Source organism: Nothobranchius furzeri, chromosome 2, assembly GCF_043380555.1.
Source record: "Nothobranchius furzeri strain GRZ-AD chromosome 2, NfurGRZ-RIMD1, whole genome shotgun sequence".
NCBI classification, from domain to species: Eukaryota; Metazoa; Chordata; class Actinopteri; order Cyprinodontiformes; family Nothobranchiidae; genus Nothobranchius; species Nothobranchius furzeri.
In genome coordinates this window covers 63978316-63996877 of record NC_091742.1, presented here as the reverse complement: position 1 = coordinate 63996877, position 18562 = coordinate 63978316, and the positions used below count along the sequence as shown (strand labels likewise).

The 18562-nt window shown below is 42.3% G+C and overlaps 1 protein-coding gene across 2 annotated transcripts in view; it reads left to right on the top strand.

The window, feature by feature from the left end:
• The window catches only part of LOC107377197 (plakophilin-4), a 68049-nt gene that overhangs the window by 29184 nt on the left and 20303 nt on the right, over nt 1–18562 (top strand). The window contains exons 3-7 of one of the 2 annotated variants that reach the window (XM_015946663.3): nt 54–166; nt 2483–2517; nt 3025–3135; nt 5195–5349; nt 13656–14103. In XM_015946663.3, coding sequence (XP_015802149.3) covers nt 54–166; nt 2483–2517; nt 3025–3135; nt 5195–5349; nt 13656–14103 — 862 coding nt within the window. Of the gene's footprint in view, nt 1–53; nt 167–2482; nt 2518–3024; nt 3142–5194; nt 5350–13655; nt 14104–18562 lie in introns of both variants that reach the window. The other variant, XM_015946662.3, reaches the window with a different exon arrangement.

Genomic DNA, 18562 nt, shown 5'->3' with positions numbered 1-18562 from the left:
GCGCCATGGTTTGGTGTTGGGTCGTGAACGTTGCTCTTCATGTCTCTCTGCAGGAGCTCCAGTTTGAGAGGTTGACTCGAGAGTTGGAAGAGGAGCGGCAGATTGTAGCGAGTCAGCTGGAGAAGTGTATGCTGGGAGCGGATTCACCGCCTGGAGACAGTAGCAGGTAGAATTAAGTCCTTGATGCTTTTATCTGGGACCTATGGAGTAATTACACATAAACCACCATTCTAAAGATCCAGTAACTTCTATAATAACTCCAGTTTAAATAACAGCTTTACATCTCTCTGGACTGATGGGCTAATTGCTAGTCTGAGAGCTTGTAGTTGGTTCTGCCATCTTTAAACACATCAAATCTCCCAAATTTCTACAGTCTTTCATGTGAATTTGAATTTAGAAACCAGTAATGTTAAAATAATGAAATTTCTTTTTGATTTGAACACTGCAGTGAACGCTGTCACCAGACGTTTGGCAGTTTGCTGATAATGGTGTTATTTACTTTTAAATTAACTGAGGTGAAAGGAAACATATTATGATTTTTTTCAAAGTTGTAGTCCTGTTGTTTATACAAAACATGTTCATTAAGTTCTTTGCGCTAAATCCCCCTCAGATGAAGCAATTTCAGTGGTTTTCTACTTGACATTTTCAGTGCCTTCCACAATGAGCCATTTCCGGGCACTGCCACTTTAAGAAAACAAGCTGTTGATGGCCACGCCCATCCCTCCCCTTATAGCTTCTACTTCTTTGTTTAATAGCTTTATTAGACTGAGCTTGGGTGTTTATCATGGCAGAAATGGGGGATTACACACTTCTACTTGTGATGTCAGAAGCAGGGACTTTTTAAAACAGCTCGTTTTAGGCCTATAATTTCTAAGCCAAACATGGACAGTAAACAAATGCACAGTTTTTTAAACTATAGAGCTCCGGTAGTTGACGTCACTTGTCCCGGCATGCAACAGATCAAATTGGATGGCGCCATCTTGGCAGGCAGTTGCTCACAGTTAGGCTAGTGTTATTTGCAGAAAACCCAAACTAGAAATGGGAAATATGGTAGATAACTGTTGTGCCCCAGGATGCCATAACAGATATTGGACGAGATAAGGAAGAGCCAAATTCCCCAAGATCCGGAATGCCGGAAAAGTTGAATCATTGCAATAAAACACGCTAGTGACCAGGCTTAAATGAAACGGTGGCATCCCAGGAGCAAAGGCTTTCACTCATGCAGCGACCACTTCCTCTCAGGCACTTTAACCAACATTCCCTCAACTGTATATGGTATTTATTTCAAATGCTTTTGTTACGATTCTTACTGGGCATTCTAAATTTATTGTGGCGTGACTTTTTCTGTCTTGTTGCTCATAGCAACAACTAAACATCACGTGATGTGTCATGAGATTTGAAGCGCTGCTGCCTTTCACAGACACTTTTTCTGCACGTGCTGCAAACAGAATAGCCGTCTTCTATCAACTGTGCCTCGGCATTCTTCAAATATCCAAAAAATGCCCATATTTCTGACTTGGTCTTCTTTGAGGGATAATAAATGTCCTGAGCGCTGCCGTCTCCTCCTTTAGCCATTATTTCAGCTTTAGCTTCAAGAAAGTTTTGGTCGTAAACAATAAAGTGCGCATGTGTCGCCGGCAACTTCAGCAGATGATACGGTGGCTGGTAAGGGTCACCGCACCTACACCGCAGCCACGGTAATCCACCAAGATAATATATATTTTTTTAAAACAAGACGGTTATTATTATTGTCAACTTTTTTACCGGGGTTTACCGCTACACCGGTTACCGTGACAACCCTAATCCCAGGCAAGGGTCGGAGATGTTTAGTCTGTTTAATTTCTGAGTACATAAAACCATATCTTCAGTTTTAAAATGTGAAGTAAACTCCAGCGGAGTAAAATTCATGCCGGTCCCGTTCATTTTGTTTACACTGATGCCTGCCAGCATGGCGCCTACGCTCTGAGAGTCACGTGATGCCCAGAGCTCTATTGGAGTGTTTGTAGAAGCATTAAAGGCCCACATGCACAAAAATGCAAAAAGTCCAATTGGCATAACAGGTCCTCTTTAATTAACTTGTGAACAACTTAAATGTTTAAAGTTAGCATGGCTAGCTGTTAGCTTATCTGTCTAAAGGGCGTAAACTCAGTTTCTCCAAACAGAGGCCGATCAAGAAACTATCCTTCAAAGCTTTTGCAGATTTTACTCTCTTCTAAATATTTTATGAGATTTTGTAATATCGAGAAAATGGAGTTATGATATTTTGGATGAATTTTGTTATCAGGATACATCACAATACCAATAAACTAAAATACAACTCTAATTTTGATGGTAATCATTTGAAAATAAAATACATGTCATTTAAAATTAAATACATGTTCAGATAAGTTTTCCCAGAAGCCTTTGTTTTCATCATTGTCCTTCCTGATTTAACTCCTTCTCTGTTCTCCGGCTCTTTTCAACTTCCTCTTGGACATCAAAGCTCGTCTGAGAAGTCCTACGCATGGAGATCTGCAGGTAAGCCCTCCTGTTTTCATCATACACACACAAGAATGGTTTGAGTTTGGTGAATGCTCACTGAGGCTTTGGATGCCTCTGGCATGTTTTAAACCCCCCGAACTTTAGATCAGATCAGATCTGTATTAATTCAGCGCTAAGGCAGGATTGTTTTTCCAGATGAGAACACCTTCACAGCCTCCAGAAGACTGGAAATTGCTGGCACGCAGAACCTGTTGGCGCCAAAAAGGTCAAGAGGTCATCTACAAGCTGGTCAAGCAAAACAAAGCAACGTTTCCACTGCTGTGGAAGGGCTTTGAATCAGACCCATTTACTATTCTGTCAAAGATCCCTCCGTTCACATATCAGGCTCATTTTTCACTAAACCTAAAGTATCATTTGGGATAAAAGGGTCCAACTCTGCAAAAACGGTTTTATTGATTGTACTGTACATGCCTCATTTTGTTTGTGTTGGGAAAACGCAGAAATTATCGTGACACTAACGGGGAGTTGGATGCTTTATGACAGGTGGAGAGTCTCAGGGTGGAGCCAATGACATGCCTGGATGTCCCAGTCGCCACCTGGAGGCGGAGGAAGGACTCTACCTGCCCGAAGTGGACCGCGTTTCCCTGCATGACAGTGAGGGTCTGTTATCTTTAAGCAGATTAGGGGCTTTTGTCTTCTTTGTTTAACTGTGATTTGTCCAAACTGTGGTGCTCCCTCAGCAGAACCCCAAGCAAGGGTGTACACAAAGGAGTGTAGTGGTTGTAGTGGATGTAGGGGCATATTCCAAGGTGACAGGATTCATCGGGCTCAAATAGTGAAAGAGTGGTTCAGGGAGCACGAGACAACATTTTCACACAAGGATTGGCCACCACAGAGTCCAGACCGTAACCCCACTGAGAACCTTTGGGATGGAGAAAGCTTTGTGCAGCGGTCAGACTCGACCATCATCAGTGCAAGCTCTTGGTGACACGTTAATGCAACACTGGATGGAAAATATATCTGGCGACTTTGTAGAAGTTTATCGAAACCATGCAACAGCAAATGGGTGCTGTAATCAAAGCTAAAGGCGGTCCAACTAAATATTAGTGACCTTGTTTTTTGGTTGCAACTGTTTGTTTGGCTGGACAGTTGTTGGTTGTGCTTAAGCTTCACCCTGTTTGAGGCTACAATGGTAAATCTGATAAACAAGCTAGCTTAACACTTCTTTCATGCCTTATAACAAGGTTCTACTGAAGTATAGCTTTAAATCATCCAGTTTGTCGGTCTCTCCAGACCACCTCACTTCCACACTTCCCTGGGTCCTCCACTCATAATGCACTCACGTATTTAGCAACAGAACGCCAGTGGTGTGAGAGGTTCTCCGCTCAGTAATATCAGAGAAGGAGAAACAGCCGGCTGCTACCACTTCAACTTTGGGACAGAGCCCCAAAAAGGTAAAACACCATTTGAAGTTGCGGACAACTAAAGAAGTTTGGACCTAGAAAACAGCGACTGGTGTTTAGTGCATTCTCTTTTCTTCTGGCAATGCAGGTTCTAGTATCAGGCGGACGTGGCCGAGGGCTGATAGCCCTGATAACCCGGAGGAATGAGGGTTCTGTGACCGTGTTTGTGCTTAAAAACTAGCTTGTTTTACAGATTTGCTATTGCAGCTTTAAGAGTCATTAAACACCTGAAATGATCCAAAACAAAATTAGATGAGCTGACATAAGTGAACCTTAAACAAAGGCAGAAAGGCAGCTAACGAGGGGACTTTGGAAAAAAGAGACTACTTTTAGGATATTCGTACAGACTTCAGCTGTTCATACGCAGGTTTAGTTTTTCTAGAATTTTAAAGGTGTTAATAAGCAGCAATAGAATGTGTTTCAAAAGTATATTTATGCTCTACACACCTTCTTTTAATCAGGACTCTATAGAGAGGCGATGTGCATTTCTCCAGTTAGACATGCAGTAAGGGTTTATTCACATCACCTATATAGACCCAGAACATGACGCTTGTCTTCTCCCAGCTGCTTGAGGCTTTATTTTTAGGTGGAAAAGTTCCACATATCTCCACACCTGGACCGCCGTAATACAGCTCCAGCCTGACGCTGGTGGACATTAGGCTTCCTCACTGGAGCGTTTGACATTTGGGTTGCATCAAGCCTCCTGGCAGCAGGTGTTAAACCACAGAAGATGGGCAGCTGATGGAGCGAAGTCATGCAGCAGCTGGTGCATCCTTTTTTTATACACAGAAAAATTAATTTCTGCCTCTTCAAAAAATAAAAATATAAATAAAAGGACTCTGCAGAGCAATTAACCTCCAACTTAGTGAAGTTAATTCCAGCATGAGTCAACATCCACCTTCTGAGCAGCAGTTTGAAATATTAAAGCAACTTTGCCGTTGGCTTATTTGTATTCCATACAGTTGGAGTGGTCTCAGAGTATAAAAATATCCCCCACATGCATCCTCCTCCTCTTCCTCCTCCTCATCCTACAGCAGAAAGTAGGCCAGCAGATTGTTCCAAGAGCAGCGCAAAAGCTCAACACACACACACATATATATATGTGTGTGTGTGTGTTTATACACATAATGCTGTTTAACGAGTCAAAATCCTGAGGAGATAAAATGCAATTTTTGAAAACTGCTGTGACGAATAATGCCTTTTGATCTCACAACAAACCAGCTAAGATCTCTTTTCTTTCTGTTTTTTAGGCTCAGGAGGTCACTCAGCCCACATGACCTCGTATTCAGACAGCGGCTACCAAGACAGCAGCGTTAGTTACTACAGCAACCAGAATGTGGTGCGTTCGGAGCCCCGCGCCTCCATTTCCAGAAGCCCAAGAGCAGAAGGTCAAGCCTCTGGGCAGGTAGGCCTGATCGCCACTGAGATCATTTCATCTGTTTTTTGTTTGCTTGTTTGTTCGTTTGTTTACTGTGAGTTTTTAAAAGTTTTAATTTAAAATAAGATTTCACAACAGGAAACAACCCCTTCGATCTGTCGGGGTGGATCTGGAAGAATGAGTTATAAGTTCAGGCTGTTTAAGTGAGCGGGAGTTATTTATCTGTAATGAAGACGACAAGCCAAAGGACCAGAAGAGGATCATTTGACCTAGTTGATAACTTAATCATTTACACCAGTGGCCCACTAGCTCAGCTACTGGTTCCTAAGGATGTCCCGATCCGATCACATGATCGGAAATCTGCCCCGATCACGTGGTTTCAGACTGATCGGGACTCGGGCTTTACTTCCCGATCCAAGCCCCGATCCGGACTCGTACAGTATACTGGGTTCAAATTACAGGAGAGCAACTTGGTTCTCCTTAAAGGTTATCAGGCTCTCCTGATGCCCTTAAGTTACTTGTGAGGTGAAAAAGACGGAAGCAGGCAGGAGTTAGGACTGGGAGATGCAGGAAGATCAGAGACAGACGGGACAGGAAGATAGGAAAATAAAAACCAAGAAAACAAAACAAAGTTCTTAAATAAATAAAATGTAGGTAGATTTATCCCACTACACATTTGTACCTGTATCATCTTGGATCTTGCATTTGGATCATCTTCAAAACTCCGTCCCATTCCCAGGGGCGTATCTAAGCATTTTGGGGGCCCAGGCAAAATAGGCCCCTGCCAGGTATTTTAAGTTGAAGTGCTATCTGTTTTTATATTAGACTTTTTATATTTGCAATAAAGTCCAAAAGGGAAGAATTTATGTTATTTATTACTTGATTGTTCAAGCTACCTCACAGAAGTGATCTGTTGTTAAAAATTAAAATGAAATGGTAATTAAATAAAAAATAAGGAACATTCTGGAACTGTTTCTTCCTTTTTTTTCTTTTTTTTAATGTATCGAAAGTATCGGATCGGGACTCGGTATCGGCAGATTCTCAAAATCAAATGACTCGGACTCGAGGGCAAAAAAAAAACCAATAGGGACATCCCTACTGGTTCTATTGGGGTTCTGTTTGCATGACACTAGAAAGTAGGGATGCACCGATACCGATACCAGTATCGGTGAAAGTAGGTAAAAGTTAACCGATACCAGGAACCAATACCAATGCAGTTGCCTGAAAGTGGCTTCACAGTAACTTGTCATTTCTGTTAACCTAATACTGAAGTTTTGTGATCATTTCTATTAATATATATATATATATTTTTATCTAACTCACAGTCTTTTCCTGTTGGAAGCAGAGAAGAAAATAAAATCTGTTTCCAATTCATTGCATTCTTTTGTGTGACAGAAGTATCGGTATCAGCGAGTACTCTGATCCAAGTATTGGTATCGTATAGGTTTGGAAAAAAGTGGTATTGGTGCATCCCTACGAGAAAAGTATGAAAAATGAGCCACAGCATTTACTCAACGCACCCATCTCTAACACAGCCTAAATTCAAATAGATATTTAAATGTTAAAAATCTGTAGAGTTTTTGTGGCTTGAACTTTAGGTTTAACATTTTAGGTAACTAGTGTTGGGCAAGTTACTTCAAAACTGTAATGCATTATTTATTACTTGTTACCCTCATTTTAAAGTCATTTATTACATTATAATATTACTGATTTTAAAATGTAAGGCATTACACTACTTTTGCATTACTCTAAGTTACTTTCAACAAAACAACTTCAGTATGAGTTTGGTAATCTGATGCCTGGTGAACTCATGACACATCCGGTGGAAGGTGATGTGGTGTCTGAGCTATGATTGCTGTTAAAAACAGTTCTTTAGAAGGATTGTTTATGTAATAAATGAAACAACAATCTTTACTCTCAGCACGCTGCCATCTTAGATTAACTGAGCGGCGAGTGAGGTGGTGGGGGCTCCAAGTCTATTTAGCCTTGGTCCCCAAATGCCTTGATACGGCCCTGGATGTGGGACTGACTTCTGGGGTGATCTGATTCTATCACATGTATAAATATTAAATGCTTACATATTATTGCTTTTCACTGGTAAAAATGTGTATTGGGGATAAATCTACCTACATTTTTTCTTTTCAAGCACTTTGTTTTGTTTTCTTGATTTTATTTGAATAATTTCCTGCCCTTTCTCTCTCTAATCTTCCTGCATGCTGCATGTTTTCTCCGTCTTCCAGAAAAAACTGTTTCCTAGACTTCCTACTTTCTAACCATCAGCCAACGGGATCTTCACGTGCGCGGCGCTCCATCAGTAATGAGTTGAAATCACCGGGGCCCAGATTAACTCAGATGAGGCAAAGCACGTCAGAAAAGTACAGAATACCAGAGAACATGCGCTGATATGAACGATCGCAAGTTAATTATTTTGTTTTAGTGGAGCGATTTTGTGAATGTTGCAGCGGCCGCGTGGAGGACGCAACTGGAGTATTTGAGCCGGTACCGCTGCGTCCTCTCTGCCTGCAAAGCTGAGTCCATAAATGACGTAATATATGCAGATACTGGAACTTTTTTCGGGTTTCCCGCAATTTGAATTTTTAAGGAACACATCTTGATTCTGGGTTTAAAAATGCATTGTAATTACTGCGTTACTGACAATTGTACCGAGTAAATATTACCATTTTCTTTCCCTGTAATGCCTTACATTATCACATTACAGCAAAAAGCAATGCATTACAGTAATTAATTACTTTTGTACGGCGTTACTCCCAACACTGCTGGCTGGAGCGGACTCGAATTTCATACATCATCCCAAAATAGAAGCTAATATCTTAATTTGACCTTGAATGAAAAATGTTGTCGTAAAACCTCTTAAAAATTTTTTTTAATCACGGAGGAGGCAGCGCTCATTTCTGCCTTCAGTCTGACGGCGTGGCGCCAGAGTTTGCGTAGCGTGCGCTTATTGAATCTGTGTGTGTGTGCGTGTGTGTGTGTGTGTGTGTGTGCGGCACAGCTCCATGAGCCGCTCCAGTCACCGCGTCTCGTTATTGGCGCTATTTAAACCAATGTTGTAAAGTTACTTCTGCCCAGCCCAGATGTGCTCACATGTGCACCCGTGAGCCGGGGTTCCGCTGGAACGCGTCTGACCTCTGACAGACGCACTCTGAACTTCAGATCTTCAGCGCGCTGTTAATAGCCTGAATGAGAATCATTTCTTGATTTATTTTGTTACATCCACAATGTTCTGTGTGTGAGGTTTACAACGTCAGAACACCTGCATGAGACAGATGTTAATTACAATCTGCCAGAATGACTCACCACCTTCAGATTTCTCCAACACTGTTAAAAATGATCAAATACGGAACATATCTTGCTATTAACAGCGTGTGCAGGCCAGAGCGCTAAAGCTCGGTGCATTATTATTATGAAGCTAGGACACATGCGTAGGACACACACACACACACACACACACACACACACACACACACACACACACACACACACACACACACACACACACACACACACACACACACACTATACTTGTTTTCAATTACATTTATTGGGCCCACTCACTTTTTCTTAGGCCCACCCACAAATGAGTTTCTGGCTACGCTAATGGTGACATATAACAGACTTCTCTGAGCTCCGCAGCCATTACACTTTTCACCTCGCGCACCCCCAGGGTGATGGCTTATCCCTTGAGGTCCACGTGGCAGGGGTGAGGCGGTGCTCACTCCTCACCCCTGCCACATGGACCCAAGGGATAAACCATCAACCCTACTCATTGGTCAACTTTCCTTGCGGGGTCATACCCATTAGGACAGTGGGAGGGTTAAAACCACAACAAGTAGAAGTGCTAAAAGCCTTTCGTCTAAAGAAAGATGTTTGCACCGTTGCCAGACTCCATTTTTGACCGCAGCTTCTACAACGTCACGGACGTCTCACCCAGCGACGCTCAGTTTGTCATAAACAACAAAGACAGCGGCGGAGTTCGCTGCAGCTCTTTCCTCTGTTCTAAATGACTTGAATGTGTTTAAAAGCCTTTCTTCTAAAAAAAAAGATGTTTGCGATGTCGCCAGACTCTATTTTTAACTACTGCTGAAGTACAGTCAGCATTTCTGTCTTTTTTCTGATTGCTTATTTTTGAGCTGCCTAGTCCCGCCCCTCATGTGCCTCTCAGCCCGTGAGTCACCAGACTCTTTCTCTGTACAGGAGTAAACAAAGGACGAGTCTGGTAGGCCAGGCTACATAATTCCCAAATTGTGTGTCTCCTCTCTTCCTCCAAACAGAATCTAGCAATTCCTCCCTGGAAAGTTAGAATGTAGTCGTAGATAACTTCTAGCAGCAATCTAAAATGAATTTCAGGCCAAACTTACGTACTTGTCAAGCGGAAACTGGCGACAGAGGCGTCTGTGAGAAGCTCAACCTTCACTCTCAGCGCACGCCATCGTTGAAAAGAGTCTCCTAAACTCCGGTCTTATTTTTCACTTCAGAGGCCTTTCTCTTCTCATAGTAGACTTCGAAGACACTTTTTCTCAATAGACTCTCAGCCATTAAAAAAAAACTGTGAGAACGGCAAGGTAAAATGAATAGATGAAGGTGCAGGAAACAGAATGCGAACGAAGTGAAAACTAACCCAGGAATGAGCACGTAGGTCAATGGCCTTGCGTGAAAGCTTCACCAGAATGAATGACGGTTATGCGGAGCAATGGTTGAAATGATCCACTCAGAAAATAAAAACGTCCACTACAAGTTGTGTTAACATTGTTTAAGGATTTCACCTGTAATAATATTTATTATTTTAGGTTTCAAAAATTAAAATGTGTCAATCACTGAAAAATGTAAAAGTATGGAAGCCAATTCCCGCCACTCTGGTAATAAATAAATAAATCTCATAAATATGACATAGCTATGTCATATTTATGAGATAAATAAAAAAAAATTTTTTTCAGACTGGCAGGAATAGGCTTCCATATTAAGAGACGAAAACTCTGCCCACACGTACCCGGATAAATACGTTGTTAAGGACATGCCAGACCTGTAGGCGGCAGTACTTCCCCCGTTCTTAACCTCGTCCTTCGTCTGTGGTCTTCTGCAAGGAGCAGTAATTCCGCTTGCAAAAACAAACAAGCAAACAGCGCTTGGACAATTGATAAAGCGAGCGCAGCTCTGAGGGCATCCATGCTGTCGGCTAGTGTAAACACAGGTCGCACACGTGATGTCAGCATTTTTTAGTCGCGGAAAGTGACGTTGCGGACCTTAAAACTCCGGTTTTGTCTGTCCACACGCAGACACCCAAAACGGAGAAAACGCAGATCTTCACTTTGGCCGGAGTTTTTAAAAAGATTCATTTTCGTGTGGATGACAGGCCAAAAGTAGAAAAATATCTATGTTTTGGCAGATCCCCGGCTACGTGTGGACAGGGCCTTAGTCCATTTTCTAGAATTTTTTTTTACATCGGCTAATACATGCTGTCAATCAGGACAACTATTTTAGCTAACTTGATATTAATCAGATTATTTAATGTTTTTGCCTTTTTGACAATCTATGTACACTTAATTTATCTTCTTTAAATGTTGAAAAAAGGTTTAAAATCAGATAGAAATGTAACTTATTTGTTAGGAATTTGATATTTTAGCCACTAGCGGCTAACTACTGTGAACATTGTACCTGTAACTAGTAACCTTATTTTAGCATTTGTTTACTAAATATTGTCTTTGGTTCAGTTGTGAAACATAACATTTGTCAAAATGACTGAAAAGGTCCTTAACTAAGTTGCTATTGTATGCTAGCCGTTAACTAGCATTAGCATTATAGCTAATATTTATTGTTTCGGAAACTTTTGAACTTTGTCTAAATCACGGAGGATTGCATGACGATATTTCAGTAGATACTCATCAGAAAAACCAGAATATTTACTGCTGTTATTAACTCATTCACTGCCAGCTATTTCTGATCAGAAAAGCCCTTCGCGACCAGCATTTTTCAGCGTTTTTACAGTTTTTTTTAAGAGTCACAGAACGTTGCACGCTAGGATGATGTCAACACCAAAACTAACAAAACAAAGAGGAAATTCACCTCTTACATCAGGAAGTTTCGAAGCTTTATTCGTTCTTTCATAATCCGTTGTTGAATTGTGATCGGCAGAAGCTGTACCGGTTTGCGCCTCGCTTCTTTTACAGCAGCGGCCCAAAACGATCTCCTAACACATGGATTTTCTGCTTCCTGATCACGTGATGTATGCGGATGAAGATCGGCTTTAGAGCTGAGATGTTTGTTTTCACGGTGTGGGTGCTCGTTCCGACACCCACACAGTAAAAAAAATGCAAATGACGACTTTAGTCGTCAATGGCATTATCAGTTTGATGTACTTGTACAGGCTACTGGTATAGTTTGGACTTCCTTGTTTGCATCAGTGTTAAAGCTGGTTTTAATGATTATTCATGACTGTAAAATGCAATTGACAAAGAAAATATCAAGGCATCTTGTGCGTTGTTAAAAAATGGTTCCAAATAATTTGGAGCCAATGGTTTGAATTAAAAGCTGTGATGAGAAAAACCTTCATTTAAACATTTACAACATGACAATTGGACAAAAAGATCAGCATCCATGCTGCAGCTACTTTATTGCAGCTTGTAAGAGTAAAATTTCCATAAGTGATTGTTTAAAATTTCTGGTTGCTACCTGAGAAATGAGTTTCTTGTCATACCTGTCGCCAGCGCCGGCGCTCCGCACACGCACACCACGCACAGCGCGTAGGGCACCACGCCGGGGAAGGGGCACCAAACGCAAGCTTATGAAATATAATATATATACGATAAAGACAGATTTCAATTAGAAGATGTGCAAAGCAAGTTAACAGCATGTTTACAGAGAGAAAACAATACAAAAAGGAAAGGAGATGGACCGTGTCGACTTTTCACTCTCTGTACGGGGCGTCCGGACTGGGGGTTCTTGTAGTGATGAAAATGTCCGGCTTTTCATCCAGGAGCAGGGATGGGGGAGCTGTATATCCTACACATCCAGGGGACCCGGAAGAAAGTTTTCTACCTATATTACATCATTTATGGACTCTTTTGAGCAGAGAACACAGAGAGCAGCACAGCGCTGATCGTTGTTGCGCAGCGATTCAGGCTGCTGCTTCCAGCGCACGGTCCATTCTCAAAGTGGCGCAGCCAAAAAACTATAATGAACACACGATCGTTCATGTCTGCACATGTTCTCTACTTTCTGTCTTATTTGTGCCTGGCGCTCTGCTACTGCAGAGCTCATCACCTGTGCTGTGGTGATTTCACCTCACTGACGCAGCATTGAATCGCGCTCTCCGCTTTGCGGTCAGGAGATCCCTTTGATCTGCTCAAAAGTAACTGATGAGGTGAAAAAGTAAGAATCGAGGCAGCAGGTTTTCTGGAGAGTTTAGAGGAGATGCAGGAAGATGAGAGACAGACAGGACAGGAAAATATAGTTAAATAAAAACAAGAAAACAAAACAGTGTTGAAAAGTAAAATATAGGTAGATTTATCTCCACTACACGTTTTTACCTGTATAAAACAATAAGTTACACACATGTAATATTTATACATTTGATACAATTCAGATCACCTTCAAAACTCAGTCACACACCCAGGGCCGTATCAAGACATTTTGGGGGCCAAGGCAAAATGACCCCCCCCCCCCCCCCCCACACACACACACACACACTAAATATCAATCCTACTTTTTGGAAAATAATAAGCAGTTTGTGCATACAAGAGAATTAAAGAAAATTTAAGGTGAAGCGCTTGCACATACTGTGTTATTGTGTTGTTTTTTCTGTATGTGTGTGTGTGTGTGTGTGGGGGGGGGGGGGGGGCACCACGAAGCCTTTGTGCTTAGGGCACCAAAATAGCTAGAAACAGCCCTGCCTGTCGCAACAGCAGCTACTAGAAGCTCAATAATTGCTGTCATGAGCATCAAATAATATCCACAAATCAAGCTGCTTCCTACCGTCCAATCATCCAGGCTCCTTCCACTGGGGCTTGTAATTATATGTATTTAACATGACATCAGAAGCAGAGTGACAGATAAGTGTTCTCCCGGCGTTTCCCACATCATAATTTTTCCTTTGACCGTTCATGAGTGTGACGACATAATGAGGCAGATTTCTTGTTGTCAGAGTTTGTAATCAAGGAGCATTTGAGATTTGGTTTAGATGATTTTGCTTCTATAAATGTGGAAGATTGACCACCGTTTTCATGCCTGACCTGTTGTTTATCGGGTGAATTAAACGTCTCATTCATCTGTGTTTGGAAGAGTTGAGCATTGATTTTCTTTTTAACATATCCTTCCAGGCGTCCAGTCGAATGTTACGGAGGATGGCCTCCCTCCCCTCCAGGAGCCAGTCCCCCGGCTGCGGCACCACTGGAACGGTCTCCCCCTCTCGCATCTCCATGCGAACATCTCAAGGCAGCACGTACGACTCACCCATCCTGTCTGAGCCCAAACCGTTGGCTGCCATTTTTCCGGGCACCACCATGCCGCCGTCCTGCCTGTCGCCAACTTCCCCGACCGATGCCACTCAGGTTCTGGGAGGTGGAGGGGTTGGCGGACGCCTTGGCTCAACCCTATCTTTGATTGAGGGTAGGGCACTGACAGGGTCGCCACTGCACGTGGGGTTAACGGCGGTGCCGCAGCACTATGGTTCCACGCTGCCCCGGCAGAGCCAGTCATCGGCGTACGGTGCTGATCCGTACGGCTTGTACCAGAGGAGTGCTCTACCACGCCCCGACAGTCTCATAGGTCAGTTCTACCAGTAACCCGTCCTAAAGAGTTACAAGGATTGGACTTCTGCTGGATGTTTGTTGGGATCCTTAAAGAGGTGCAACTCTAGAATTGTTTACAGGTGTGGACCATAAAATTAGAATATCCTGACAAAGTTCGTTTGTTTCGGTAATTCCTTTCAAAAAGTGAAATGTGTACATTAGATCTATTCAGCACTCACAGACTGATTTTTCAGATGTTTATTTAAACAACTAATGAAAATCCCAATGTCAGTATCTCAGAATATTAGAATATCAATTCAAACTAATGCAACAAAAATATTTTTTTAAATGTTGGCCACTGAAAGTATAAATATGAAATGTGTGAGCATGTGCAGCACTCAATATTTAGTTGGGGCCTTTGACATGGAGTCCATCAGTCTGAGGCACCGCTCAGGTGTTATAGAGCCCATGTTGCTCTGATGGTGGCCTTCAGCTCTTCTGAATTGTTGGTTCTGGCGTGTTGCATCTTCCTCTTCACAAGACACAGATTTTCAACGAGATTAGGGTCAGACCAGTTTTCTGGCCGATCAAGAACAGGGATGTACCCTGGTCCTTAAACCGGTAGCTGTGGCGCTGTGTGCAGGTGCCAAGTCCTTTTGGAAAAGGACATCTGCATCTCCATAAAGTTGGTCAGCAGCAGGAAGCATGAATGCTCTAAAACTTCCTGGTAGACGGCTGCGTTGACCTTAGACCTCAGATAACAATGGACCAAAACCAGCACATGACATGGCTCCTCAAACCATCAGTGACTGTAGAAACGTTCCACTGGACCTTAAGTAACGTGGCTTCTGTGTGTCTCCTCTCTTCCTCCAAACTCTGGGATGGGGATTTCCAATGGAAAAGCAAAATTTACTTTCATCAGAGAACATAACTTTGGACCACTCAGCAGCAGTCCAGTTCTTGACACAAGGAACGCGACAAAAAAAATGATTTGTCATAATATTCTAATTTATGACCAGCACCTGTAGAAATTAGTTTTATTAAAACGAGAGAAAATCAAATTGAATCTTAAACTGATTGTTATGGCTACCCAATGATGGGAAAAGTTCAAATTCATGACTATTTAGCATAATTACTTGTTACTTTAGTAAACCATTTTTTTATCGGTGCACATCTAAATCACTGCATCAGGCATCACCCGGGACATGTTTAAGAAAGATCCCTGCACGGCAAACCAAACTCTACACCATGATCAGTGTTGAAAACAACAGAACAGTGAAACTTTGGTCACCAACAGGTTTTGTTTTTTAAGCACAGAAACTTTTGAGCAGACATTTTCTGATTAAGTCTAAAATACCAAGAGTTCATATTTTAAGGACTCCTCAGACTCTGATTTGTGGCAGTAGTTTTTAGTGGTGGTAAAGACGTATGAAAGTGTACATTTAGAGACCAGAATTACTTTTATCATTTTCAGGAGAAACAAGATTAAATTGAAGTGGATTTAAGATCATTTTTGTTATATTTAGGCATTAGTCTACGACACATAAAGGAAACACAGATTAACAATGCTGCTATAAATGCAGAGAGGAGCAGCTGAGTGAGAAGCAAGTAGTCGTGTATGAAAATATGTGGGTTTTTTGTCAATAGTGTTGGTGGTTGGAAATAGAATTGTATAAAATGCATCTCTGGACACCGAACCACAGAGCGTGTGGTGGTGATGTTGGAGAATTGTGTAGACCTGTGTGTTCTGCCCTCGTTCTGCCATCTTCACTTGCCACAGTTTGGTTTATTGGGCAGCCCTCATTCATAGAAAGCATGCTAGATCTTTTAGTTTCCATTTAGTTCTTGTAGTTAATCTGCAAACGCTGTATTGGTTCTGAATGTTTACACAGTGCAGCCGTTTCCTTTTGTCCTCCTTCTTTACATTTGCTGTGGATGGAGAGGTCAGCTCTTACCTTCGAGCTCCACCGGATCTTGTCGTGTCAGGATGACAAACATCTTGCTGCAGGAGAGACAAATGGCGTTGCAGCAAGTTTGTTTCTCCGCACATAAACAGATCCACGCTCTGCAGACCAGAACCCATTTCCTCTGATGGTTTAATGTTCTCTTTTTCTGTGGAACTTATTAGATATCGGAGCGCGTTCTGACTTGGCTGCAGCTCCACAGCTGTTTATATATTTTTTAAAAAGCTCCTTAACTGCCAGTAAAAGTGAAACGCGATCCAGATTTTGGATTCTCGTTGTTTACAGGAAGGATTTGTCTTTTATCAGGAACTTCCTTCTGATCTTATTGGACGTGCTGATTGACGCGGGAGGAAAACAAGCCAGGGAAATATCCCAAACACGCTTTCACAGCACGACAGCACACCAGATCAGAGGGATTCCTCTCGGATTTTCCTTTCATGCTTTGCTTTTAGCAAACTGATGGCTGTAGGAGGAAATGCTGTTAGACTCAGCTGGAGGAGGAGGTGGGAGCAGGAGGAACAGCGGGTGGGAGACGGTCCAATTAGACAGCAGGAGGAACTGAAACGAAACTTTACCGTCAAACTCTGAGTGTTTTTCTTATTTAACATGTACATCCTGTTTCACCGAGATTCTTTTCTTTAGTGTTACTGCTGCTGAATTACCCATCATGCACTACATGCTGCAAAAACACTGACATCACAATACAAAAAAGATAATTCTGTCTTTATCATGAAGGTTAAAGTGTTGCTTTGTAAAACTCATAGCTTCCTGAACAGCCTCCGTTTGGAGAAACAGTTTACATTCTTCAAAACTACAGATTTTGGTATTGGCCACACGCAGACTAGCTGTTAGCCTATCAGTCCTGGATGATTCCACTCTACAGTTGGTCTCTGATGTAATCTGTCTGCCAAACATTGATTAGTCATGCAAACGCCAATATTTGGAGCACAAAGACCCAAACGTCAGCCAGTTTAGACACCTTTGATGGGATTCAATAAAAATGTTTATGCTTCAGCAAAGACATTTTCTAAATCATGAATGTTTTTCTGCTTATGGAAGGAATACAGTCTTACCAGAATAGAACAATGTGGATGTGTTGAATATTTATTATGTGAAATTATGTATTTCAATTCATTTTAAGTTAAAGTTACAGTGTGTACTTTTTACCATTATTCTCTGGAAATATCCATCAAAATATTGTTGAAAATCAATGAAATGATGCCCAGTTGAAAAATATTGACGGCTTTTTAACATTTAGAGGTGGGAATTGATGAGCTTTAATCAATATCAATGGCATCGTTGATTCTGTCTATCGATCCAATTCCTTATCAATTCCAGAGTAGTTAAACAGGTGGCTAAAGACTAATAGCACATCCTCTATGCTCGCTGTGAAGACAGAGCCGTCTTGTTCGGTGCGGGGTTGCTGTAGCTTTTGTAGAGTGGGACAGATCTCACCACAGATCAGACCTTTGCTGCTGGAGCCCGCTAGTGTGGAGGTGTATATATGAGGTAAATGATGCTAACATGATAGTGTTCGTTGATTAGCTACCTGCAGCATTAACAGGAGAGGACGTGCTAACATCACCGCTGCTGCTGCGTTGATATTCACCAGTCCAGAGCGGGTCAGAACACCTCATTAACTATAAGTTAAAAGTGCTTTTCAGTCCATCGGTCCCAGCGTGCTCTCTGTAATTAATGCTTCTCTGGTCTCTGGTCAGGTCCCTGCTTACTTTAAGAACGCTGTAATCCACCCGCTTCTTAAAAAACCGAGTGTCGACCCCTCTCTCCATAGCAGCTTCAGGCCCATCTCTAAACTTCCGTTCATCTCCAAGATCTTGGAAAAGGTTGTGGCTAAACAACTCACAGCTGCTCTTGATGAACATAACAGCTATGAATGCTTCCAGTCAGGTTTTCGTAGAGCTCATTCTACTGAAACAGCTCTTCTTAGGGTCTCTAATGACCTTCTGACCCACAGTGATGCAGGGGACTGTTCTGTTCTGGTCCTGTTGGACCTGACTGCAGCCTTTGACACTGTTGACCATCACCTGCTACTGGAGAGGCTGAGAGACTGGGTAGGCCTATCAGGATCTGCTCTGGAGTGGTTCTCCTCTTATCTCTCTGAGCGCTCCTTTTCTGTGGCTGTCTCCAAGTTTAGGTCCTCCACCACTTCCCTTACCCATGGTGTCCCACAAGGTTCTGTGCTGGGGCCTATGCTCTTCCTCCTCTATCTGCTTCCTCTTCAGCACATCCTGAGCTCCTTCAAAGGAATCTCCTACCATCTTTATGCAGATGACATCCAACTGTACATCTTCTTTAAGCCCCATGAGATGTCTAAGCTGCAGCCGTTACACACCTGCTTAGACTCTATCAAAACCTGGATGGCTGGGAGCTTTCTTCAGCTGAATGAAGATACGACTGAGATCCTCATCTGTGCCCCAGACAAGCTGGTTCCCAAAGTCAGAGACTCCCTTGGTCAGCTTGCTTCTCACACCAAACCCTCAGTCAGGAATCTTGGCGTGACATTTGACCCAG